At 49.4% G+C, this 26,021-nt stretch overlaps 1 protein-coding gene across 4 annotated transcripts; it reads left to right on the top strand.

Annotated features, from left to right (window-relative positions):
• Positions 1-554: 554 nt before the first annotated feature.
• On the top strand, positions 555-24,114 carry BCL6 (BCL6 transcription repressor). 4 transcript variants are annotated; one of them, XM_081235922.1, is made up of 11 exons: positions 601-621; positions 9,779-9,876; positions 11,029-11,067; positions 11,889-12,061; positions 13,623-13,844; positions 15,471-16,442; positions 16,974-17,158; positions 18,543-18,710; positions 19,808-19,938; positions 20,053-20,190; positions 22,901-24,114. In XM_081235922.1, exons 4-11 carry the CDS (start codon positions 11,901-11,903, stop codon positions 23,042-23,044), a joined length of 2,121 nt encoding a protein of 706 aa, XP_081092048.1. In that variant the 5' UTR covers positions 601-621; positions 9,779-9,876; positions 11,029-11,067; positions 11,889-11,900; the 3' UTR covers positions 23,045-24,114. The 4 variants fall into 4 exon arrangements, with proteins under 4 accessions (XP_081092046.1, XP_081092048.1, XP_081092045.1 ...); XM_081235920.1 differs by lacking the exon at positions 9,779-9,876 and having other exon boundaries at positions 555-621; XM_081235919.1 differs by lacking the exons at positions 601-621; positions 9,779-9,876 and adding an exon at positions 1,718-8,438.
• The last annotated feature ends 1,907 nt before the right edge of the window (positions 24,115-26,021 follow it).

The raw sequence follows: 26,021 nt of genomic DNA, 5'->3' as shown, positions 1-26,021 counted from the left end.
AGCTGGAAAGAGCTGTGGTGTTTATTGTTTTTTTCTCTTACTCGCCTCGAAACCTACTATATATAACAGACTTTTCCCAAAGGTTCGAACCTCTCGCTCCCTTTTGTGTGTTGAGCTCGAGGAGCTGAGTTTACGGGGAAGAGAGGAGGAATTAGCCCCAGACCCCGGGAAAGCAAAGCGCACTCCCCCTCTTATGTCACCGAATAGCAAATTAGTTCTCAGAATTCCAGAGGCCGAGCTTTGCTACAGCAAAGACGCCGACGTCACAGAGGGGGCGCCCACGTGACGGTGGCGGAGCAGGCTGTACCATCGCCCGGGGGCCGGGGAGGGAGAGCCACCGTCTGGCCCCTCGAATCTCACACCGAAACCTCCAAACCCGAGACGCCCAGCCTGTGAGGAACCCGAAATATGCCGGACAGTGGGAAAATATTGTGGCTTTGAGGGTTTTCTATGGGCCGAAGCAGGCAAAAGTCGCGGAGAGCTGACACCGAGTCCTCCCCTGCCACGTAGCAGTGGTAAGGCCCGCAGCTCAAATTCCGAGAATTGAGCTCTGTTGATTCTTAGAACTGGGGTTCTTAGAAGTGGTGATGCAAGAAGTTTCTAGGAAAGGCCGGACACCAGGTGATTATTGCTGTTGCTGCCGCCGCTGCTGCTGCTGCCGCCGCCGCCGCCGCTGTTGCCGCTGGTGCCGCTGCCGCCGCCGCTGCTCATGATCATTATTTTACCTTTTAATTCCTTTTTCCGCTCTTGCCAAATGCTTTGGCTACAAGTTTCCTATGTGTATCTATTGATGTAAATGTATATATTTATTTATTGTAGTTGTCAGGTGTTAAAATAAATGCCGAAGATTAGTCCCACGTCTCTCCCACTCTAGGATATAGATTTTTATATATTTACTATTTTATTCTTGTTGTCTTTGAGTGAATTGGCCGGTTTGGGGAGGCTTTTGCCACCCTCCCTTGTGTTGTTTTGGTTTTTGAAAAGGAGGTGGAGGAGAGGAAGGAGGGGAATTAGGGGGCGGCCGGAGCAGAAAGGACGAGACAGTGCTTGGGGGGGGGGTGATTCGGGCAAGTCTGGGGGCTGTCTGGCCCCAGACGGCGGAGAGGACGCGCGCTAGCGCTCTCGCTCTTTCTGCTGCTGCTTGCGTACGGCTTGTGATCTCGCTGGATTCGTGCGGCTGTCTTTTTTCCCTCTTTTCTCGCTTGCAAACTGCCTTCCTTGCTCCCTCGCTCCAGCCTCGCCTTCCCTCCCTCCCTCCTCCTTTCCCTCGCCTCTCCTTCCTTCCCCTCTCACGTCCTTCTTGGTCACTCCGGGAGGCGAGGAGGGAGGCTGCCCGCTCGCTCGCCCCGCTGGCTCCCTTCCACCGGCCTTGGTCCTCTAGATTCCCTACCTCCGAGCCGAGATTTGGGAGGAAAAATGCAAGCGAACTCCTCGTTTTGTTTTTATTTTTTGTTTTTCATAAACCCAGTTGAAGTATGGGTTCTACTCTTTCTTTTCACAGCCGTGATCTTCCTAACGTGATCCGAGTGTTTTGGTGTCCCCTTCCCCTGCGTTTTGGGGGAGGTTTAGCTTGCCTGGGGGCGGGGATGTTGAATACTTTGAAAATTATTCTTTCTTGGTTGCAAGTCTAGGGAGTCGGGAAGCCCCGCGCGCTCCCTCTCCCTATCGTGGGGAGAGAAGCTTGTGGCGGGACGGGGATTTGGGGGGTGGGTGGGAAAGGGGTGCGCGTTTGCACCTGCGGTGCTGTTCAGCGCGCGGAGACCCCGGGAACCTTCGCAGGACGGCCCAGCCAAGCGGGAAGGTGGCGGGATTTCTGGCGGTCGCGGTGTTTGTATTTTGGGCGCTTCGTGACTCGGTGTTAGCTCCCAATGGCTGTTCCCCCGCTTTCCTAAATTTTATTTTGCCCATGGTGCAAGCTTTGTAAAAACAAACAAACAAACAAAAACTGCGGGCCGGAGAGTAGCCGGCGTCAAGGCTTCAGATTCCCGAGGTCCTTGCGCTGGGCGAGGGGAAAAACAAACAGCCCCAGCCCGCGGTCCTACGTGCGAGACCCGGGAGGAGAGAAGGGCACTTTGTGGCCCCGGCTGGGGGATCAGGCGCGGGAGAAGGGGGCGCGGGCGCGAACGGGAGATCTTTGTGAGTGATTTTGCAAAAACGGATTGCGAGGTTGGTTGGATTTGCAACCTGTGGCTCTCCTTGAGGGAGTAAGAATGCGGGAAGGCGGCGGCGGCGGCGGCCCGGGGCGGGAGTGGGTGGGGAGTTGGAGCCTCGGAAATCGGCTGCGCTGGGGAGCAGCGGGAGCGAGGGGCCACCCCGCTGCCGGATGCAGTGGCCGTGGTAAACGTCTTGAGAACTGTGGATTGCGTTGCCTTTATGATGCCGTATTATCTTGGAACTCTGGCCAAAAATGGAACTAGTGTGGCAATAATGAGTTTTAAAAGCTATTCTATGGAAAACAAGTACACAAACCTACAAATTAAAAAAAAAAGCATGAAAAAGACCCTTTTTATGTTGTACACTTTCTCGAAATGTTTGACTTGGTGGTGGGGGTCCTGACAGCTGAGCCGAAGGAATGACCCCAAAGTGGGTGCTCAAAAGTCCAGAGCTGTTACTGGGTCCCTGACCTCTTCTGTGAGCTGGCCATCCCCCCCAGGAAACTGATATAATCCTTTATGGATTTTTTGTTCAGTTTATAGTTTCCAGGAGGTAATCTTGTAATGCTTTACTCTTTTTCTTTTTTTTTTAAAGTAAAATATCAGTAGATGCATTTTTTTTACTTAAAAAAAAAGTAAAAAGAAAAAAAGTGGGGCAGGAGAGAAGGAACCAGGGAAAGGGCTGTTTAGAAATACAGTTTGTGGCTCTGAGCGATGCCACCGGCTTCCTCTACAGAGACTGCCAGTTTCCCTTTTTCTTTGCAAGGTGTGTGTGGTTTTAATAAATAACTTTAAAAAAAAGTAAGAGGGGGGCCCGCAGGATCCGTCAGGAGACAGGTATCTATTTTGCTCATTATTTACTACTAAGAGCCTTTGGCACTGGAACAGAACCTCGTAAATCTGCAACCCAAGTTGAAGTTCATCTGGCCCTAGTCCACCCGCTATTCCTGGAGGTAGCAAACATGAGCTCAGAGGAACGAGGTGAAATCACATTCTTGCTTTAAAATATATGTGTGTGTTTTTTTAAAAGGAGAAAAGATATTTGTCTCTGGGGGAGGAGGAAATGGAAAGGGAGTACCAGGAGATGGGCATTCCCTTGCTAAAATGACTGTAGTTGAGTCTTCAGGCCAAAATAGAAACCTGAAGATGGGAAATAGTCCTCCCTCCCCCCACTTATAAATAGAAGGTTCCAATATCCTATTTGGAAGATTTCCAATACTGCAGGCCCAAGCACTGACTGGTTTTAAGGGTCTGTTGATCGTGACAATAAGGCTAGTAGCTGTTTGTAAAAACCGGGCAACTTGAAGAAGGCAGCTAGAAGTGGGAATTCTCCAATTGGCCATTTCCTCTATGCTCAGTTTTGAAGGGTTCTACCCCTTGCTTTCTTGAAAAGCCTGTCCCATTTTTATTGTGGGTTTGGTTGACAGGAATGGGACTCTAAACTCTTAAGCTGTCGTTTGCTGAGCCTTAAAGAGTTCCAGTTATTGGTTGAGTAAATGGTAGCCATGGCTAGATGTCAAAATTCTTCCTTCCCTCTCTCCTTTGCCGGGTAGCCACACTCACAACCCACTTTGTTGTGAAAAATTTAGCGATTCAGAGGAGGTGGTGCGGCAGCGCCACCCCTCGGTGGGTGCAACTATCTATTTGCAAAAGTCAAATATTTGAAAAATGTTGTGAAATGACCTTATGAGGATTTTTTTTTTCTTTAGGAAGGGGAGATAAAAGTAGCTTTTTAAACAAGGACTTTGCAGTTGATCTCTCAAAAGGAGGGAGAAAAGCTAGGATGGTGTCATAATAGGCGAAGTAGTTCGAGTGTGTGTGTGTGTGTGTGTGTGTGTGTGTGTTTGCGCGCGCGCGCTCTCTCTCTCGGGGAGGCTTGCCTGGTTGGCTTTAAGTAGGCGAGTTCTCCGGGCGGAGGTAGCCCCCCTTCCCTCTTGGACTTGACCTCTCAGGGCACCAGAATTCTGCTCTCTGTCTGATATTGAGACAAGGAGGAATGTTTCGGTGTAAAAAACCATAGCGACTGGAAGTCCTGTAGTTTTGCTGGCGGTTGAAGATGGTGTATGCGGGGGTGGGTCGGGGAGGGAGGTTTGTGGATGGACTGGGGCAATGGTAGGCTGATCCGTAGCCGGGTTTGGAGTCCTCTGGGAGTCAAAGTAGTGTGGCGCGTGCCAGTTGCCTGCACTGCGCAACAAGTGGGAAAGCCGGCGCAGTGATCCGAGCGAGGGTGCTGTGTTGTGGGAAAGCTGGCCGGTTTCTCTTCGCCCCACTGGAAGCCGGGAACGGCTCCTCCCAACCCTCCCCGCCTCCCACTCTGAGACGAGAGCCCCACCAAAAGACCAACTCGTTCCCACTCCCCCATCCCCGGCTTAGCCGAGCGCTGTTAAGCCTGCCCTTGGCCTCCAGGACCCCTTTTCTACGTGGGAATCAGTTTATTCCCGACTTTTTTGCTGGTCGATCAGTGTTTGGTAGAAAGCTCTGGTAATGCCGTCGACTGCCTTCTGCTTTTTGAAGACATGTGTACCCTTTCTTTCTCTTCCCAATACATTCAGCCTTTCGGGCTGGAAGAATCAAGGTATACTACATGAACGCAGCTCCAGATACCGCGTTTTGGTTGCTAGAGGCCTGAGCATCGGGAAGAAGGAATTACATCTAGTAAATTCAGTGTTTTCCAGCTTTGCCCTATGGAGGCACCCCTCTTCCCTTAAGAGACAACAACAGCAAAAAGGTGGGGGGCAGTCGGGTGTGGAAGTCTGTGGTCGCGCGGCGATTTTCGCACGGACTGAGTCCGCCACCTAGTGGTAGGTCCTGGCTGAGTTCCCCGCCTAGGGCAGTGGACCGACCGCGTCACCTACGGGTCCCCAAGTATCCCAACCAGGTGCTAGGACTGACAGAGGGAGGGTGCCCTGCAATGAGGATGACACCCAACCTCCGAAGTTTTGGTACGATGGATGAAAATTAGAAAGGCTGCAGATGCTTGCTCCATCCACAGCCACTCAGCGACGGGCATCTGCCTCCGCTAAGAGAACCAAAAAGTACCCGATTCTGAAAACACGACTTCCAAGTCGCTGTGGCCTCTCCCCCGGAAAAGTCAATAGTGGAGGGATGCCACAGAGGCTCTAGGGCATATATCGCTTTACAGTTGAGGAAACAGGCCTGATGAGAGGGTTAATGGTGAGTTAGTGACCTAACCGGAACCAGATTTTAAGCTTCTGAATTCCAGGTCAGTGACTTAAAGTCAAAGGCGAGTTTATCTCCGCCCCTTTGAGTTATCTAAGAGAAAGGAGCAGAAGTCAGAGGGAGCCATGATTTTAAGCTCTTAGGTAACCATTGTTGGAAAGGGTTCCCCAGCTGTCTCCGAGGAATTTGTTTAGAAAGCATGGCCCAAGATTTTCAGTAACAGACATGAAAAGCCTACGGTAGTGCTCAGGGGTGGGAGTCTCAGTTCTTGGGAGGGGGCTGTGCGTGTGTTAGGGCGTGATTAAAGCCCAGTCCCTAGACTTGCAGAGATGCACCTCGCTGCTCCCGAGGCTCACATTTGGATCCTGAAATAGCTCTCTTCCCCTTCTTTCCAAACTTTGTTTAGTGGCTTGGCGAGAAATCAATTGTGTGTGTGGGTCCTATGGACAGACAGGCAGAGTGAAATCCACAACAGCTTCTCAGCAAAGTTTTCTTTCTCGGAGCTCAAAATTTAAGATGGCAAACGCGCGACCGCGTGCTGGCGGCCCCTAGCGACCGCAGGCGCGCACACCCGCGGGAGAAGCCGTTGTTTCCACCGCCCTGGTCCGCCGGAATCGAGTTCCGCCTCTCCCGCTGCGGGAGCTGTTGGAGGCCGCGTCGGAGAAACGCGCCTCTGTTCGGGTTGGAAACGAATCTGGGGACGTGTTTGAAGAGCGGTCAAGTTTGACTCATCGCTTTCCAAGGACAGTTAGTGCCTTCCATCTTCATTAACGTGAATAAAGACCTTGGCTGACTTCTGTCCAGATCGGATTTTTAAAGGCATTGTTTGCCTGGGGAGATCATGCCTCTCCCCTCTCCCGCCAGACTTTTTACAAAGGCCGAGCCCGGCCCAGCCAGGATGGCCAAAATATCTTTGCTCGTGGTCGGCTGGCATCGACTGCCGGCCCTTTCTGGAAGGCTGTCACGAGCTGGGCGCCTGGGGAGCGTCCTTTCTGCAGCTCCTCTTCAGATCTTGATGATAAAACACATCCCTCTATTTTATTGCATTTCCTAGAAGCTTGCAGGCTTGCAAGAGCGCTGTTGGCAGGAAGTGTGATAGAAATGAAAGTCAGGACATAATGTCCCTGAACACCTCCTCGGTCACCCAAAGCGACTGCCGAGGCCACCGCGTTATCAAATTCACTTTCATCTACTGTCTTCCTACCCTCCCGCCCCCCAGCCAAGAGCGCGAGGAGTGTGTCTCCCCCAAAACAAAAACAACTCGGCGGTTTGACCCTACCCCGCCACCTCCAGATCACCATGGCTAGACCCGAGCAGCTCATTAGCTGAGACGCTGCGGAGAAAGGGAGCGCTCCGGAAGGAGCCCTGATGCTTGGTTCTGTTGCGGTAGCTCCAGCCTTATTAAGATACCCCGTCCCTGCCCCTGAAGAGTGCTCCGCACTTCCAAATTCTCCTTTGGGTTCCTCAACGAGTTATTGGAGTTATTAGATTACCAATAATCCAAAACCCGAGCGGGATATTGAAGGGGGAAGGGCGGAACGCATTCTCCAAATCCGGAGACTGTGTCTAAACTAGGTCAATGGGAAGGAGGGGCGGGGCGACAAGGAGTTGTCGGTTTTAAGCCTTGATGGAGGGCTCCCTCTAGTGTTAGGCAGCGGTAAAACACAATTAGGTTTGAGCTAGTCCCGGAACCACTGGACTCCTAATTTCCAATAAGTGCATTTACTTAATTTTAGCTTCCCTTCCTAGATTCTCATCCCATCCCATATTAAATTTCAGCCTTCGCTTTCACCTTTATCCCACCGGGCGAAGGGATGAGAAAGTGGGATTTTATGAAGCCAAAGAGGCCCAGTCTTTACTGACCCCGCCTCCGCTGCTGATGTGTTGCGCGGCGCACCGTGACGCTACCCGGCAGTTTTATGAGTGGACTGCGGCCTTACAGGTTGCATCTTTCGCGCCCCCTACTCCCCACCTCCCGGCCCCCAAAAGTGCCTCTCGGAGCCCGATACTGAGACCGATTAGGCGATGGTGCCCAGGGATTATAATTCCGAGGAAGGCCACGGGAAGGCGAGGCAACCTTGGAGCGCGCCCATGAACGCGATAGGGTTTGCGCCCAGGGCCCTGCCGAATCCCGACCTTTTCTTTGTGGTTTCGGAGAAATCCGATTCGGAAATTCCGAAATCTGGCCAGGTTCGGCCTGACAGCTCCTATTCTAAAGATCTTAGGCGGAAACCGAGCCGAGCTGGGTTCGCCTTCTTGCCAACGTAGGCGGAAGGGGCTTTCGGTTTAGTTTTCCTCCAACTCGGCTGGGGCGCGCTGGATGGAGACCCTCAGTCCTCGGGACTCCCATCTTTTTGACCTTGAGGCCTCGCCTAACCACTCCCTTTAAAACAGGGAGAGGGGCGGGGGGCAAGCAAAATGAGAGAAAGAGAGAGAATAAAAGACACACCAGGCAAACAAACACCGGAATTCGGCAACTTGAAGTCATGAAATAAGCCTGGGATTGGACTCGAAATCCTGGGTTCTAGACCAGCTGTGCCTGACTTTTTCTATTTATAAAATTGTTATGGGGAAAGGGTTGAACTAGGTGAACTGTAGGAGTCCTGGACCGGGAGCGGACGAGGTATTTAGGGGAAAGTGTGCCGTATTCCTCTCGAGCCTCCTCCCCGGGCGCCCACCCCCTCCGCCAACCTCGCCGGGTGAATCCCCGGCTGCCCGCGCGGCGCAGGCTGCGATCCTGGCGGCCGTCCGGGCCGGCAGCTTCCTGGAAAGTTACTTCTCGTTGGAGCCGGCGATAGGCAGAGAGTGTTCTTTGAAATCCGCTGAGTTGAGATCGACTACGTTCCGGGAATGAGAGGGTTGTGCCATTCCCCTCACTGCCCCCTGCCTTGACGGCGTAACAGGAAAAAAAAAAGAAAGAAAGAAAGAAAAAAGGCACACATAATGTTCGTTACCGAGGTGCACGAAAAGTTGTTTTTGAATGTAACCAAATTAAGGGCTGCCACCGGGGTACCGCCGGGCCTCCGCCGCGCCTGCGGGGGCTTCGAGGTGGACGGGCCGCGGTGCGGGCAGCACGCCCGGGGGTGGGCGGTCCCTGGCAGACAGGTACGGTGTGATGGGGGTGGGCGAATCTGCGGATCTGCGCGGGCTTGCCCTGGCCGCAGGGCTCGATTTTGTGCCCTTGTGTGCGAGCAAGAGACGGGGGCTGCCTCTGGAGGCGGGAGGAAGAGGCTGGGGTCTTTCATATTGGCTGGCTTTGCTCTCCTCACCTCTTGTCTCTCTCCCTCTCCTTTCTGCTGTCTTCTTTCTCTTTGACTTTTTTGTTTTTTATTTTGGAGGGGGAGTTCCCTGTTTTTTTCTTCTTCAAACCCTTTAAAGGATCTGCATTCTCAAGGTGCCTCATTGAAAATACACAGGGAAAGCGCCAAAGGAGAGAAAGTGTGTGGGGTGGAAAAGACCATGTTTAACTCTCACTTGGTGGTTTCCGCGACTGGGGCTGGCTGGGGTGGGGAGAGCCCACGTCTGGGCCCTTGCAGATGTCAGTTTCTCCTTGACAGCTCTGCTCTCTTGGTTGTTTCTGTGGAATGAGTCTTGCGTTTGGCATTGGTAGGATGGCCGAAGCTAGGAGACGGGATTTGTCCCGGACTTTGCTTGGAATTAGTTCTGAGATCTTGGGCAAGACATCCCCTGGAGCCTCAGTGGCCTCCCAGTAAATGGGAGCTGTTATTGTTATCAGCCACAATAGTGGATGGGAAAGAGCTGAGTGGTCCCGAAAACCAAACCAGATGCTGTAGTGCTCCCACACCTGCAGCATCTAGAGGGCGGCAGCGTTGCCCACACCCACTGTAACCCACATACTCACTAGCTGTGGGGCTCTGAAGACAAAGCTAGCTGAGAAAGGAGTGGACTTAATAAGGACAGGGGCCTTAGTGTATGTGCATTGTTTTTGGTCAAGCCAGGCCGAGAGGTTTACAGTGGAAAGTGCCCAGCCTAGGGCCTGGCTGACAGTGGACCCAGGGGAATTGTTTTGTTTGTTTGTTTCATTCCGCATCTGGAGTGAGTCATTGCCACTTGTCAAGGTGAAATGGCAAATCTGGGCTTCCTGTGGTTCCAAAAGTCTGTGACTGGAAATCCACAGGCAAGATGGTGTTTGAAGCTTGTTCAGGGCAGCCTTAGGTATTCCAGAAGGGTTGAGGGATCTCTTCCACGGGGGAAGAGGGGAAGGTTTATAAATAAACCTCACATGTGTCTTCAGCATTCGTTTTCCAAGGAGACCATCATTGGACTTTGGTTAGGACCCATTTGGTGTATCTCTCTTTGCCCATCTTGAGTTAGAATGGGGAGAGGAGGAAATAAATAGGTTCTTTTGTCTTTTTCTATCCTCTCCCTTCCCCCATTTCCTTCCCCCATCCCCACTCACTCACATGCACACATTAACCTTGAAGCCGATGAGATTGAGTGACTGGCACTTGGGACCACAGAGAAATGTCAGAGTGTTTGGTTACAGACTCAAGGAAACCTCTCATTTTAGAGTGCTCATTTGGTAAGACTCAGCAGCCTGGAATGGGGGCAAAGTGCTTGTGTGAGGGAAGGAACTTAAAAATGAGATTCACCCACATCAGGGTGCTGTCTTGCATGTTCTACAGCACGTAGGCTGATTTGGAAAGGGAACAGGAATTTAAGCCAGAAGACCTAGGGCCAGGTCACTCACCGTTTATGTGGCCCAATATGACCTCCCTGGCCTCGGGCCCCTTTACCCGGAAGATAACTCTAAAGGGCTACACTTTTAAAAAAGTCGGGCATGGTGGGGGGGGGGTTCAAATATTGTTTTGTTTTTCAGCCCACATGTGATCAGAAATGAGAGTCTTTCACCTATGCTTTAAATTATTTTGTTTTAGAGAAACCAATTTGGAGAGGGTCCATATTTCCTAAGCACTTCCTGGCCAGTTCTCAGCTAAACCACACAGTTAAATCTTTCACCAGCAGGGGGAAGCACAAACTTGGAAGTTTGTAGCCCTGTATCTGGTCTTAGACCCAAGAGGGATGGGAGGGGAGATTTTAAAAAAGGAGAGAAGAGTAGATATACCATCTCAGGTTGTATTCTGCAGATTCCTTATTCCGTCTTAAGTGTTTCAGCTAGTCAGGAAATACTGCCTAGCTGTTTGTCCTGAGCAAGCCACTTGAACCCAAGTCTCAGTTTTGTCATCAGTGAAATGGGGATAAAGATGTTGACCCTGTTGGCCTTCTGGAATCATTCTAGGCCTTGAAAGATAATATTTTAGCAGGTTTTGAAAAGCATCCAGAGTTTTTAGGCCCCTGAAGGATCATTCTTATTAGTATTGAAAGAATCACTTTTATTATTTTTTTCTTTCCCGTAAACTCAAGGGCCTTTGGATGGCATACATTTTTTACTCTGAGAGAGGAAATAAATGTGTCTATGTATATGTAATTAATGTATGAAATTGTATTCCCAGTACTCAGGGTAAAAACATTATTATCGCATGGCTTTGGATGCCCGTTGTTTCCGTAAGAGCCGAGCTGGAAAAAATGTTTGCTAGCTTGTGGTAAAACCGCACCAGCTGGCAGGCTGCAGCTATCAAAGTAAAACTAAATATGTGTGTCCTAAAATAAGACTATAGTGGACAATCTTACATTCATTAAATCAATTTCTGTTTGCTTTTTCTCTTCCCTGCAGGTTTTAAGCAAAATTTTGGACTGTGAATCAAGGCATTGGGTAAGTAAATTGAATTATATGCTTTACAGTTTTGTGGACAAACTTTTCTTTTAATTTGCCAATGTATGTGTCTCTGTGAATGGTGCCACTTTTCATTAGATGAGATAAAGGAGAGCCGATTGCCTGTCCGTCACACCCAGCCCCCACCCCTTTGCCCCCGCATTGGACTGTCTTAACACTGTAGTGCCATCACTCATTCCCTTACTCGTTTCTCTGTTCACATTAATTTAGCCACCTACTATGCCACCAGCAAGGCGCTAGGTGCTCAGGATACAGTCAGACAATCCTGAAGGCTAGCAAGGGAGAGACAGATGGTGGCTGGGATAATGAAATGAGATGCCGATGAGAATAGCTACGATTTTTGAGAATCTACTGTGGACCAGGCACGTATCTCTAAGTTTTACAACTGCATAGGAATTACTACTCCCATTTTGGGAAACTGAAGCCCAGAAACCGTAAAACAACTTGCTCCAAGTCACACAGCCTGCAAGAGGTATGGCCCATGCGCTAACCTTCAAAGCATGCTTTCTCTCCCCTGTCACACACTTACTGCCTCTCAATGCTGGCAGCGTGTTTGGTATGTGGAAGAAACATTCAACAAATATTCATTCCCTTCCTCTTCCCCCAATAGGGTTTTCTGTTAACAAGTTGGTTAAAGATTATTAGCTCATTGTACAGACATGAAGAGTAATGCCCAGAGATGGGCCATGAATTGTTCAAAAGCAAACACAAGGGAGAAGGCTAAGCCGCCTGCTCTCACACTCCTGGTAGGAAGGAAACAGGTTCTGGAGGACTAACAAGATTCTGACCTTTTCTTTCAGGTGAAGAAAAAAATGGCCTCGCCGGCTGACAGCTGTATCCAGTTCACCCGCCATGCCAGTGACGTTCTTCTCAACCTTAATCGCCTCCGGAGCCGCGACATCTTGACGGATGTTGTCATAGTGGTGAGCCGGGAGCAGTTCCGAGCCCATAAGACGGTCCTCATGGCCTGCAGGTGAGGGGTCTGGAAGCAGAAGGTGGACGATGGATATAAGGGGAGCGATGATGCCGGCTGCCAGTGTGGAGCGTGGAGGCCTCTGGCTGTGTTTGGGATCACATCTCATTTTTCTCCAGATCTCCAGCACATGGCCTGGCCGAGTGGGTTCCCAGGAAGCAAACGAATGAACACACTTTTAGAAAAGAAAGCGTTTCCATTCTGTGGGGATAGAGGGAGAAGAAATCATATACTGTCTCTGGAAGAGATGTGTTTTGGGCAAACATGGAGACTAACTTCAGTGAACCAGTGAAAAAATGAAAAGTGAAAGCGAGTTTTAAAATATTTTAAGCAAGTTAATTTGAGATCTTTTGCTCTTTTTTTCTGTGACTGTATTTATTTATACCATGACTATATTTCTATGGGTGTTTCCGAGCATATGTAAGTTGGTGAAAGTGAGCTGGCTAATTCTTCATACTTGTCAAGTATTTCAAGTGTTCAGAGCAATTTATGTTACAGCACCTCCCTGGATCTCCATAGTGGCCTGTGTTATGGATGGCACAATTAGCTCCAGTTCATAGATGATAAAATGAAGACATTCATAGGCAAACTGATGTAGAGCCAGGGGTCTTGATTGCTAGTAGAGGACTTATTCAACATCTACAACCAGCACCTTTGTTTTAAATAGTGGAGAGGTTTATAGAGGGAGAAAAATAATAGGTAACGCTAACCGAATGCCTACTACGTGCCAGGCATCAACCTGTCCCCTTCACATTCTCATTCTTGCCACAAGCCTGTAAGGGAGACACTCTTGTTTCTACTTTGCAGAGAAGGAAACCAAGGTGCAGAGAAGTGAAGTCTCTTACCCAAGGTTGCCTAGCTAACTACTGGGTGAAGTCTAGCTCACTTCTGACAACACGCTCAGAAAGAGTAGAATCCAGATGACAGTCCAGAATTCTGGCCTCTCACTGAGTGCTCTTTCCTCTACCAGACATCATGGTACCTGGAGGCATGGCTTGATGCCGACTTGGCTCTCCTAGGAGTATTGACCTTGTGATAGTCTAGGGACTTTTAGAAAAATCAATAAACTGTAGATGTAGGCATCATTTTATTTGTCATCAATACCCAATTTGCTTCTAAAAAATACAATAAGATTTTAAAAATAAGGATAATGTGATGGAGCAAGAAAATAAATGCTTATCCCAAAGATATAGACTCAAAATAGTTACTGCAAATGAGTGCTAAATTTAGCTCTGGTAAGCTGTGCAGTTAAGACCAAAAGATTACAGGTTCTGTGACTTTGTGAAAATCACTTGACCTCTTTGATCTTAGTTCCCCCGTTTGTAAAGGGAGAGAAGGATAGAATCTACCTTGCAAGGTTATGAGGAGCATGGGATAGTGTATGTAAAGTGTGTAATGACTCTCTGGGATTTAGTAAATTCTCCATAAATGGCAGCTATTATTAATTGCCATGGAAGCTCTGGAGCTAGGTCCAGGGGAGAGGGGCTGAGCGTCTGTGGTGACTGTAATTGATAACAGTTTCTGTGTGTCTGTTATAGTGAGACATTTCTTTGTTTTACAGTGGCCTGTTCTACAGCATCTTCACAGACCAGCTGAAATGCAACCTCAGTGTGATCAACCTGGATCCTGAGATCAACCCGGAGGGGTTCTGCATCCTCCTGGACTTCATGTACACATCTCGGCTCAATCTGCGGGAGGGCAACATCATGGCTGTGATGGCCACAGCTATGTACCTGCAGATGGAGCATGTTGTGGACACTTGCCGGAAGTTCATCAAGGCCAGGTGAGCTGCCACCTAGATGGAAGCCTTGGAGATGGAAGGGATCAGACAGGGTCAGAAATGCTTGATAATGCTTGCACACAGAAGGAATAATCCTCTGTGATACGCCACAACCTACCTTTCCACTGCTTTTGCACACTCCTGCTACCTAGATGTGCTGTGTGCATCCCCACTTCTTGCTTCCTTCCATTCATTTGATCGACCCTTTCCACCCACCCATCCTGCAAGACCACGCCTGGATGCCAGCTTCTTCATAGATGTTTGTGCAGTTATCACTTTGCTCTTTCCTCAGCTCTTCAGCTGTGTCTGAAAGCCTTTTGCCTGTCTTTTAGACTTTGCCTCTGTTTTCACTATTTGCATACATGTTTTAGTTCTCCTATAGGCTTCCACTGTAACTATTTACATATGCCCCTTAGTTCCCCCACCAGACTGTGGGCTGCTTTACTCATCTTTTATGTCACCCTGCTGCTACTAGAGAGAACATTTATTGAATTAAATTGGGTTCACTGGGTCTAGCCCCCCTACCTGAGGGTTGGTAAGACATGACTATCACAGAAAGGAACCTGAGAGCCAAAGAAGGGAAGAGCTTTGCTAAGTGGAACAGAGACTTGGGCCTTGACTTCTATAGAACCGTTTGATTCAGCTACTCCAGGATAATTGCATCCCTCCTCAGACAGAAAGGTTTCCGGCCTCTGTTTGAACATCTCCAGGAGCCAGGAACTCAGTGTTCCCAGAGCCATGCAGTTCTCCCTTGGATAGTTCGAAAGCTCTTCTTTACAGCGAGTTAAAATCTGGCTCCCTTCACCTTCACTCCTTGGTTCTAGCTCTGTTAACTGCAATCAGACTGAGCTGGCCTATTTTTCACCCACGTAATGTCTCTTCAAGTATACGCATCTTGAGCTCTTTGTCTCCTGTGGGTGATAAGGGTGGCAAGATCATCATTATGAATGCTTTCTCTGGGTCAGGCCTTACGCTTGGAGCGTTCAGTAACTTGCTCCAGGTCACAGAGCTGCTAAGTGGCACAGCAGGGACTGGAAACCAGGTCTGGCTGCTGCAGAGCCAGGGCTTCCTATGCTGGCACGTGCTGCCTGTTCTCCAAAGTAAACTTCCCCACGGCTCCGGGCAGTATATAGAGCGAGTCCCTTCTTCACAGGGCACCAGTATAACAGTGACCCTCCAAACATGTGGCACCAACATCATATAAGTTCTTCCTTCCCTGAAGCTCAGTTTCCAGGTGTGTAACATGGAGACAGTAATTCCTGATATCTACATCCCTTCTGTAAGGATGAAATGAGATAAGGACTCTGACAGCTTTATATTCTATAACATTGGAATAATTATAGATTCATGCCTATGTATACGTATGGGACTTAAACATACAAAATCACGTCGAAACAGGCACTGATTGTGTGGGTAACTCATTTCCCTTCTCTGGGCTTTGTTTCCCCAGCTGTGGGCTAGATTGCTAGACTTTTAGCGGAACTGCCTTGTAACTGCAAGTGTTTCCCTACTCCAGGGCCACATCGCCCATGTCTGACTGACTCAAGTGCGAATGTGGTTTCATAGACCAGTGTCACTTGGAAGGTTCTGATTTGGAGGCCGGGGTCTTCTCTCTTTTTGCTCCTGCAGTGAAGCAGAGATGGTCCCTGCCATTAAGCCTCCCCGTGAAGACTTCCTGAACAGCCGGATGCTGATGCCCCAAGACATCATGGCCTATCGGGGCCGGGAGGTGGTGGAGAACAGCCTGCCCCTGAGGAACGCCCCGGGGTGTGAGAGCAGAGCCTTCGCCCCCAGCCTGTACAATGGCCTGTCCACGCCGCCAGCCTCGTACCCCGTGTATGGCCACCTTCCGGTCAGCAGCTTCCTCTTCTCCGACGAGGAGCTGCGGGATGCCCGGATGCCTGTGGCCAACCCCTTCCCCAAGGAGCGGACCCTCCCCTGCGACAGTGCCAGGCCAGTCCCCGGTGAGTATAGTCGGCCAGCCATGGAGCTATCCCCCACTGTGGGCCACAACAACATGTACTCACCCAAGGAGGCAGCCCTGGAGGAGGCACGGAGTGACATGCACTACAGTGTGGCCGAGGGCCCCAAGCCTGCTGCCCCCTCGGCCCGGAGCGCCCCATACTTCGCCTGTGACAAGGCCGGCAAAGAGGAAGAGAGGCCCTCGTCGGAGGATGAGATTGCCCTGCATTTCGAGCCGCCCAATGCACCCCTGAACCGGAAGGGTCTGGTTAGCCCGCAGAGCCCCCAGAAGTCCGACTGCCAACCCAACTCACCCACGGAGTCCTGCAGCAGCAAGAACGCCTGCATCCTCCAGACCTCGGGGTCCCCTCCGGCCAAAAGCCCCACTGACCCCAAAGCCTGCAACTGGAAGAAGTACAAGTTCATCGTGCTCAACAGCCTCAACCAGAATGCCAAACCAGAGGGGCCCGAGCAGGCCGAGCTGGGCCGCCTTTCCCCTCGAGCCTACACTGCCCCACCGGCCTGCCAGCCGCCCATGGAGCCCGAGACCCTTGACCTCCAGTCCCCAACTAAGCTCAGCACCAATGGGGAGGACTCCACCATCCCACAGGCCAGCAGGCTCAATAACATCGTCAACAGGTGATTTCAGAGGCAGTCCGGACCTGGGGTTGGGGCTTACCTGGGCAGGGTTCTGGGGTCACTTCTGATGGATGCAGGGGGCTGTGTTCTGCTCTTGCCTGAAATACTGAGCACAATGTGGGTAGGGGCCAAGGCCTATTGATTGAATTGGCCCAAGTGAGGAAGGACCTTAAGCTTCGGTATATTTTCACAGAGAGAGAGAATTCCCCTCCATGGTAGATGAGCATTCCAAGAATCCCAAGATCCTGCAATCTCTGTGGCAGGGGGGAGTCCTCTTACTTGCCTTGGACCGAGGGAGGCCGTGGATTGTAGCACTGAGGGGAGGAAACTGGGCCCGGGAGTGGAGTTTGGGCTCAGTGTGGCCCCCATCAGTGATCAGTGTCCGCTATTTGGAGGTAGGCTTGGGGATAAATAACTCTGTGGCTCCAGATTCCAAGTGGCCTCTGGGCTGCCCTGAGCACAGGGAAGAGGGGATGCAAAAATGCCAGGCAGAGTGCTCCAGCTGCTGAGGCCCTTTCCTCCCCCACACAGGTCCCTGACCGGCTCCCCACGCAGCAGCAGTGAGAGCCACTCTCCGCTCTACCTGCACGCCCCCAAGTGCACGTCCTGTGGCTCTCAGTCCCCGCAGCACGCAGAGATGTGCCTCCACGCCACTGGTCCCACGTTCCCCGAGGAGCTGGGAGAGACCCAGTCTGAGTACTCAGATTCCAGCTGTGGTGAGTTCCTTCCCCTCCCTCCCCTGGCCTCTGCCTCTGCTCCACAGGCCTTGTGTTTCCATTTTATTTACGCTGTTGTCATTGATTGGGAGAAGCCCCTGGTTGGAAGTCCATTGGCATTTAAATCACCAACCCATAGTCCCACTCTTGACCTCGTAGGGAACTAGGCTGACCAAAGCAAGGGATGGGGAATTTGAGTTAATCTGGGGGACTACAGAAGGACCACACAGCCCTTTCAGCTTCCTTCCAGCAAAGTTGGCTGTGGGGCTGGCTATAACTAGCTCCTGGAGCCTTCTCAGGCCCTCCGGACCCAAACTGATTGGTGTGCATGTTGGTTCACCCTGCTAGGCTGTACGTTCCAGAAGGAGAAGCACCCGGCCTTATTCATGCCTGCATTTCCCATCGGGCCTAGTGAGTCTAGCACAGAGTAGGCACTCAGTTATTGTCAGCTGAATTCGATTAGTTGAACTGATTATTAACTGACGTTTCTGGATAGTGTGTGACTGGCCTCCCCAGTTTTTACCTCTTCCTCCAGCTCTGTCTGAAGCAGGATAGCCCAGTGATGCCTCTTCAGGGGTAAACCACCATGATGTGTCATTTCCAAATTGTTAAAACAAAAGAAAAAATTAGTTATTTACACTCAGAGGCTTGGCACAGGGTCATGGACCGATAGTTGGGAGAGCAGGGACTGTCCCCTCCTGGCCCCGTGGCCATTTGCCTTTGCTCTACACTCCAGTTCCTTCTCTCTGGGCCTCCGTTTCTACTTCCACCATCATCTTTGGTCTCCCTATCTCAAACCGTTTGGGAGATATGAAGTCCAGATAGGTGCAAGGGTGACCATGGTCATCATTAATTCCTCCTTTGATGACCTCAAAGTATCTTTGACTTTGATTCATATCTTACATTCCTATGATGCTTTATGTTATACAAGTGTGCTCCTGCGAGGTAGGCAGGACAGGGGTTTATTATCCTGATTTTGGAGATAGAGACACAGACAGAGGCTGTCTTACCCGAGGGCTTCTGTGTATGAATGTAAGTAGAACTATGACCTGATAAGGAAAGTCAGTTCTCAGAGCTCTCGAGAGAAGGAAGTGCCAAGCTTTCCTCAAGCTGGTGCAGGCCATGTGGGTACCTGTGGGTTTGAGTTTCCCTCCTATACGTTAATATTCAAATCTGTCCCCTTTCTCCTCCACGATCAAGACTCTAAATGCTAAGAAAGAGAATCCGCACAGGCCCTTTGCTCTGGGCTCCCGTGAACCCTGGGCAGACAGGGCTCTGGGGGCTCAGTTTGGCCCTGGGGGTAGCTCCGGAGCAGGGAGGCCTCGGAGCCCTACCTCCCTTCCTTATGGTGCTGACGCTGGTGCCCCCTCCCACCCTCCAACAGAGAATGGGGCCTTCTTCTGCAATGAGTGTGACTGCCGCTTTTCTGAGGAGGCCTCCCTCAAGAGGCATACGCTGCAGACCCACAGTGACAAACCCTACAAGTGTGACCGCTGCCAGGCCTCCTTTCGCTACAAGGGCAACCTCGCCAGCCACAAGACCGTCCACACGGGTATGGCCCTGTACACCCTGCCGCCACCCCCCGAGCTCACCAGGGTTCCCCAGGGGCAGGACGGGGAGAGCATTCTCGAGAAAGCAGTGTAGGGCCTTGGTGCCCGGTGGGGTGAGGCAGGGGGCAGGTGCTGCCCTGGCCTGAGTGCGGGCCTAGCCCCGCCACGTCTTTGCTTAATGACCCAGCCACTCCCCACATCCTTTGTCTTTCCTCTGACATGCTCTGTCTTGCTTCTCCACCTTTGCTGGGATCAGAAGTGTTAATTCCACTGTACAGGGGAAGAAACTTTGGCTGAGAGGGGCAAAGTCGATTCGGTTTTTATAAATCAGAAAAACGCTGAAGGCCTCTTGATTCCCTCTAAGGGCTTGTTCCTTATCAACTCACATTCCTTTCCCAGGTAGCGTCTAATAACCTGATTGTTGTCCAAAGTTGACTCTCTCCTGGTATTTTAAATGGGTCTATTATCCCAGAAACTTTCCATGAAGGAAGGCTCGGCCCTTCTATTGGTTTCCTCTGTCCGAGCAACTACTCCAACTCGGGCCCCAGCTCTCTTGCAAATGGAATCCAGCTGTAGTTGCCACAAGTGGAAAAGCATGTTTGTTCTGAAAGAGAGAAACTAGAGCGGCCTGATTGTGTCTCTCTGGGGAGTGGGTTGATGACTGAATCAGTCTTACCCGAGAGAAGAGCTAGAAGAGCCTTCCCAGGTCATCTAAACTCACCCCTCAGGTTCCAGAGAGGGAAACTGAGGCCCAGAGAAGGAGAGTGACATGTCCACGTCCCACAGTTAGATAATCCCAATGAAAAGGCTGGTTCTTGGAACCTTGCTCCCTCCTTGTCCCACATCCTGCATCGTTTCCCTCCCTTCACGTCACCACCTGCTTTTTGACCCTGGTCGTGGGCGAGGTGTGCTGGTGCGTGTGTAAGAGAGGGCTGGCAGGCGGGGGTGGCCAACCCCTGACGCCTCTCTCTGACATCTTCCAAGGGAAAGAAAGCCAAAGTGGCCCCAGGAAGGGCAGCTTGCTTTGAAATCCAGGGCCCGGGGACTGTAGAGACCTCTGCTGAGTGTGGCTTGCCTTTTCCCCTTCTCTCGGTAACAGGTGAGAAACCCTATCGCTGTAACATCTGCGGGGCCCAGTTCAACCGGCCAGCCAACCTGAAAACCCACACCCGAATTCACTCCGGAGAGAAGCCCTACAAGTGCGAAACGTGCGGAGCCAGATTTGTCCAGGTGAGCAGAAGGCGTGGGGAAGGACCCTAGCCCCGGGTGCCACTGAGAGGCTGCGGGGTGTCTGTAGCCCACCCCGGCAGAGCCTCTCACTTCGCTCTTTGCTCTTCTGTGCAGGTGGCCCACCTCCGTGCCCACGTGCTCATCCACACTGGCGAGAAGCCCTATCCATGTGAAATCTGTGGCACCCGTTTCCGGCACCTTCAGACTCTGAAGAGCCACCTGCGAATCCACACGGGAGAGAAACCTTACCATGTACGTTAGCCTCTCGTGGCTGCTGGCTGGCCTGGGACGGGTGCGGAGGTGGAGGGCTGGGGCCGCAGGACTGTTTGCTCTAATCTCAGGCACGCAGTGGGATGACCACTGAACTCTAATGGTCCTAAGACAACCAGCTTGACCTTGGCCTGAGTCTTAGTTTGCTCATCTTTAAAGTGGGGGTGTTGGGCTAGGTGATCCGGGCCTTAGGAAAGAGGTCTGGATTGTGAATACATAGATATCAGAACCATTCATTCATTCCACAATCGCTTATTGAGTGCTTCCAGCACGGCCCTAAACTGGGCTAGATGTCTACTTCAGAGGAGCTAAGGTGTTTGAGAAGGAGCAGTCAGTAGAGTAGGAGGAGAACCAGAAGAATGTGGTGATACAAGGGAAAAAAACAGAGAAAAGGCAACTGCAGGTGACCAGCAGCAAAAGGCCATGATCAGGCCATTGGAATCACAGTGTTCTAGGGCACGGTCTCAGCCAACTATGGCTTGTGGACTAATTTTTGAAATTCCATGAGCTAAGAATGGTTTTTATATGTTCAAATGGCTAAAAAAAATCAAAAGAATAATATTTTGTGACATACAAATTATATAAAATTTAAATTTCAATGTCCACAAATAAGGTTTTGTTGGCACACAGCCAGGCTCACTTGTTTACGTATGTCTCTGGCCTCTTTCACACTATAATGCAGAGCTGAGTAGTTGTGTCAGAGAATATCAGGCCCACAAAGTGTAAAATATTTACTGTCTGGCTCTTTTACAGAAACAGTTTGCCAATCTCTGCTGTAAAGGGGAAAAATACTGGCCAGGTAGCTGAGATATCTGGGTTCTTCTTCCAGCTTTGACAATGACCCTTTTTAGGGCTGTGGGCACATCCTGACCCTCTCAGTGGGCCACAGTGAGGATGCTGTAGATGAGCAGTTTTCAAACTGTGCTCTTTCTATCACTGAGGTCCTGCAACCCCGCAGGACAGGACTGGGATGAGACAGTGGCAGTCTCTTTCCCTTTCCAGTTTACATTTAAGTTGAAAAAAGAGTCCCGTGGTTTACAGGTGTGGAAACGACTGTTATAGATGAGGCTGGCTTTGCTGAGTTTATGGCATCACTCTAGGTCGTGATGGGCATAAGGACGAGTGAATGAATCGTTAACCCGTATCACAAATTTTAACCTGAAAAGGTGGTTCTTTTCATTCGGTTGTTTATCAGTCCTTGAGTGAGTATCTTCTTACTTGCTTTTGTTCTTGGGCAAATTAATTATCTTCTCTGTACCTTAATTTCCTCATCTGTAAAATTAGCCTGATAATAACACCTACCTCATGGAGTCGTATTAAATTAATGGATTCCCTGAAGTGTTCAGAACAGTGCTTGACCCACAGTGAGAGTCCAGTTCATATTTGCTGTTTCAGTTATTTTCTGGATGTTTAGATGCACAGGAATGTCAGAGTTAAGAGTGACCTTCAGAGTATATTGACTCAGTCCCTTACAGAAGGAAAAGCCAAGGCTCAGAGAGAAATGCCGCGCTCAGGACGCACAGCAGTGGGTGCCATAGATATGAGGGGCCCTTGTCTCCCAAGACCGGGGCTCTTTCTACTCACTGCCTGCCCATTTAGTTTTTTTATTTTTCTAAATTTATTTCCATTTTTATTTTAAAACATATTCTCTATATGAACATATTTTATTACACTTTTATTAGGGGATAGTTTTAGATCTATAGAAAAGTTGCAAAGATAGTATGGAGAGTTCTCATATGTACCCAGTTTTCCCCTGTTGCTAATGTCTTACTTCTAGGGTACATTCATCACAACTAATGAACCCATTCTGGTATGTTATGATTAACTGAAGTCCATACTTTATTTGGGTTTTCTTAGTTTTTACCTAAAATGTTTTTCTGTTCCAGGATTGCATCAGGTTACCCCATTACATTTAGTCATCCATTTTACTTTTAAAGAACTTTCCCACTAAAAAAAAAAAAAAAAAAAGAACTTTCCCACTAAAACCATTATCATCCATTCATTGAATCAAAGCAAGAAACAGCTCTACTTGCTAATGCCTTGTTAGCTGATCTGAGGTGTACACACTAACTTGAAGGAATATAACTGCATTTTTAAAGCATATCCTAGATTCCAGAATTTTTATGAATTCAGACTGTTCTAATCCATTTATCCAAATATGTTCAGATTTGTTGCATAATTGTATGAGGTATATTCTATTAGGAACTGGGAAGATTATAAAGTTTAGTAAGAAGTGATCACCACCATCAAAGGATTCCCTACCTGAGAAGGATGCTAATGCATGGGATGGCAAGGCTATCTGGCATTATGTGGCAAGGCTAGAAATCTTACAGAGTCAAAGGAAAGAGGGATTATTTTCATCCTTGAGGGATTCAGGAAAGCCTTAAAAATTGGGGAGTCTGCATTGGAACTGCATTTTTGGTTTAGACTTGAACTTGTGGAGCTGAAGCAGGGAAATGCATCTCAAGCAGGGTAAAAGCATGACCAACACTTTGGAAAGCAAGGAAGGGACATTTGTACACAACTTACTTGTCCCTTAGCAGAAGCCAGAATTCATGTGGGTTCTCAAACTGGCCTTCCAGAGGGAAGAGCTGCCCCATCCCTTGAAGGGAGAATCTCCTTCTCAAGGTCCTTGAATAATGACATGTTTCTTGAGTTGACGACTAACAGTTTGCCTCTGGTTCTCTTCCAGTGTGAGAAATGTAACCTGCATTTCCGTCACAAAAGCCAGCTGCGTCTTCACTTGCGCCAGAAGCACGGTGCCATTACCAACACCAAGGTGCAATACCGTGTGTCCGCCACTGACCTGCCCCCGGAGCTCCCCAAAGCCTGCTGAAGCATGGAGTGTTGATGCTTTCCATACGAGCCCCTTCTCAGAACCTACCCAAAGGATACTGTAACACTTTACCATGTTCATCCCATGATGTAGTGCCTCTTTCATCCACTAGTGCAAATCATAGCTGGGGGAGTGGGGGGGTGGGGGAGGGGCGGGGGGAGGGGGAGCCAAGGCCGCTCCCCTCCCCCACTGCCGTAAAACATTAAGAAAATAATACTGCTTCTTCTCCTATGTGTAAGGCAAACCATGTCAGCAAAAAGCAAAATCATTTTATATATTGAAGCTGGGGGAGTATGCAAAAGTTCTGACTTGACTTAGTCTGCAAAATGAGGAATGTATATGTTTTGTGGGATCAGATGTTTCTTTTGTATGTAAATGTGCATTCTTTTAAAAGAAGAGACTTCGGTATGTTATCAAAGAGAGGGCTTTAATTTTTTTAACCAAAGGTGAAGGAATATATGGCAGAGTTGTAAATATATAAATATATATATATATATAAAATAAATATATATAAACCTAAAAAAGATATATTAAAAATATAAAACTGCGTTAAAGGCTCGATTTTGTATCTGCAGGCAGACACGGATCTGAGAATCTTTATTGAGAAAGAGCACTTAAGAGAATATTTTAAGTATTGCATCTGTATAAGTAAGAAAATATTTTGTCTAAAATGCCTCAGTGTATTTGTATTTTTTTGCAAGTGAAGGTTTACAATTTACAAAGTGTGTATTAAAAAAAAAAAGAACAAAAAAAGCTGCAGAAGGAAAAATGTGTAGTTTTGTTCTAGTTTTCGGTTTGTATATACCTGTACAACGTGTCCTACGGTGCCTTTTTTTCATGGAAGTTTTCAGCGGGGAACGACCGCACCATCCCTTTTGGAAGTGTAGGCAGACACAGGGACTTGGAGTTATCACTAACTAAGCTCTCTTTGGGAATGTTTGTCTCATCCCATTCTGCGTCATGCTTGTGTTATAACTACTCCGGAGACAGGGTTTGGCTGTGTCTAAACTGCATTACTGAGTTGTAAAATATAGCTGTACAAATACAAGAATAAAATGTTGAAAAGTCAAGTTGGTTTGTTCTGGGATTTTTTGCCTTGTGCCGGAATTGAGACTTGGATGAGTCTGTTTCCCCAGCTCTTCACCTGGTGGGAGGTGCTCACGGAGGGCAGCCGCCACTGGCCGCGGGGGCTCAGAAAGGCAGAGGCTGGGGCTTGCTCCTGCTGGCTGCGCAGGGACCTACACCTTTGGCCCCTGGCAACAGGCTGGACCAAAGACTGCAGATTCTGGTCATGAAGCGCTCAGGTGGGGGGTTTTGGATGGACCTCTCGCCTCTACCTCTGGCCGGTTCCCTCCTCTATCTGTTTGTTTGTTTTTGTTTTTTGTTTGTTTTTGTTGTTGTTGTTTTAACCAGCTTCATTCACTTTATTTCTCACTCAGAGCTCTAGGCTGAGCTTTAGATGAATGACCTCAGTTATAGCCCTTCTGACACCAATGTATGTGTCCTTTCCTCCCTTGGGCCTTGGAGATTTTGCCCTTTCTGTGAAGTGAGAAGGCTCATCACCTCCTGGCTTCATAAACAATTTCTCTCTGCTGGGGGCCAAGGACAGTACTTAGGCATCTGCCTCAACTCACGCATTCCTCAGCCTTGGTGTCTTTAGAGACTCTTTGCTGTCTGCTGTGTGATGGACAGACATCTATAGACTCAGAAACTTTATGCATTGATACGAGCCAAGCCAATCTCCATCCCTGCAGAAATGTTCTTTGTCCCAAGAACTCTGTGTTGGAAGTCAGCCACCTCCTCCTGTGTGACTTGGGACAACCATTACCTCTCTGGGTTCCCTTCCCAACCACCCCTGAGGGGATTGGATTAACTAGATTGTTTATGATTGCATAATTCAGGCATAAGTTCACCCTAGCTTACTTTGACACCCTGTTTTATTTTACCTCAGAAAACCTCAAGAGCCAAGTTTGATGGATGAGAACTAAGAATGGTGAGGACAAGTGTGGTCCTGGCCACCAGTGCAGAAGAGAAAGTCCTCACTCCCCTGTTCCCGTTCCTGGGTGGCAGTGGCAGTGGCGTGGGGACATGAAGCGGAGCCTTTGCTGCGCCCTCGGGCCTCTGGCTGGACAGTGGTGTCCCTTGGCAGTGCCTCTGCAGCAGGCTCCGAGCACGTGCTGGGAAGGCTGCAGGAGCTGACCACCCAAAGCCCCAGAGAGAGCCTCAGAAAGTCACACCGCCCTCTGCCAGCCACATGGCCTTGCAACTCAGGTTTCCTTTGAAAACGACTTTAAAGGACTTGCCAGCTCGAGGCCTCAGCTCACCCTGCTCTTTGAAAAGGGAGAAAATGATCCCTCTGCTCCCACAGAAACTTGGCAGAAGAACTTACAAAACAGACAGCTTCAGGAATGACAATTCACAGGCCCGAGGGAGGCTGGCCCCAGGGCCGGTTTGCTCCCCAAGGGCCTCTGAGATTGTTTACGTATCATTACTGTTTAATAGAGGGGCTGGGGCAGACAGTGTGGGTGGCATTCAAGTTCAAACAAAAGGGAAGATCAAAGAGTAACTGCAGCCAATTGACAATCAATAATAAGTAAAAGGCAAACATCTCTAAGCAGATAAGCTAGGGCAAAGGGAATATAAAATTTTTATTACAAAAGCGTGACATGAACGCAACTTTTCACAAATGCATAACTTACAAAACAGGGTGATGTTTTTCTCTATGTTGTGGGGTTTCTCGAGGAAAGGTTTCTAAGGACCAGAGTGGTGGTTGGAGGGTGGACCTGGAGAGGGGGGTTGGTTAGAATCAATTTAGGAGCTGGAAGGGATGGGGATGGTAAGGATTACCTAGTTCAAATCTGTCCTCAACCCATGAAGGGACTGAGATAAAGAAACTAGGGTGCCCTGGGGTAGAGAGTGGAGGGCAGTTTCCTGCCCCTGGCCCCACCCTGAGGGAAGGAAGCACAGTCACAAATGT

The sequence above is a fragment of the Mesoplodon bidens genome, assembly GCF_964165515.1.
Source record: "Mesoplodon bidens genome assembly, chromosome: 5".
NCBI lineage: Eukaryota > Metazoa > Chordata > Mammalia > Artiodactyla > Ziphiidae > Mesoplodon > Mesoplodon bidens.
This window is presented reverse-complemented; position numbering and strand designations above follow the sequence as displayed.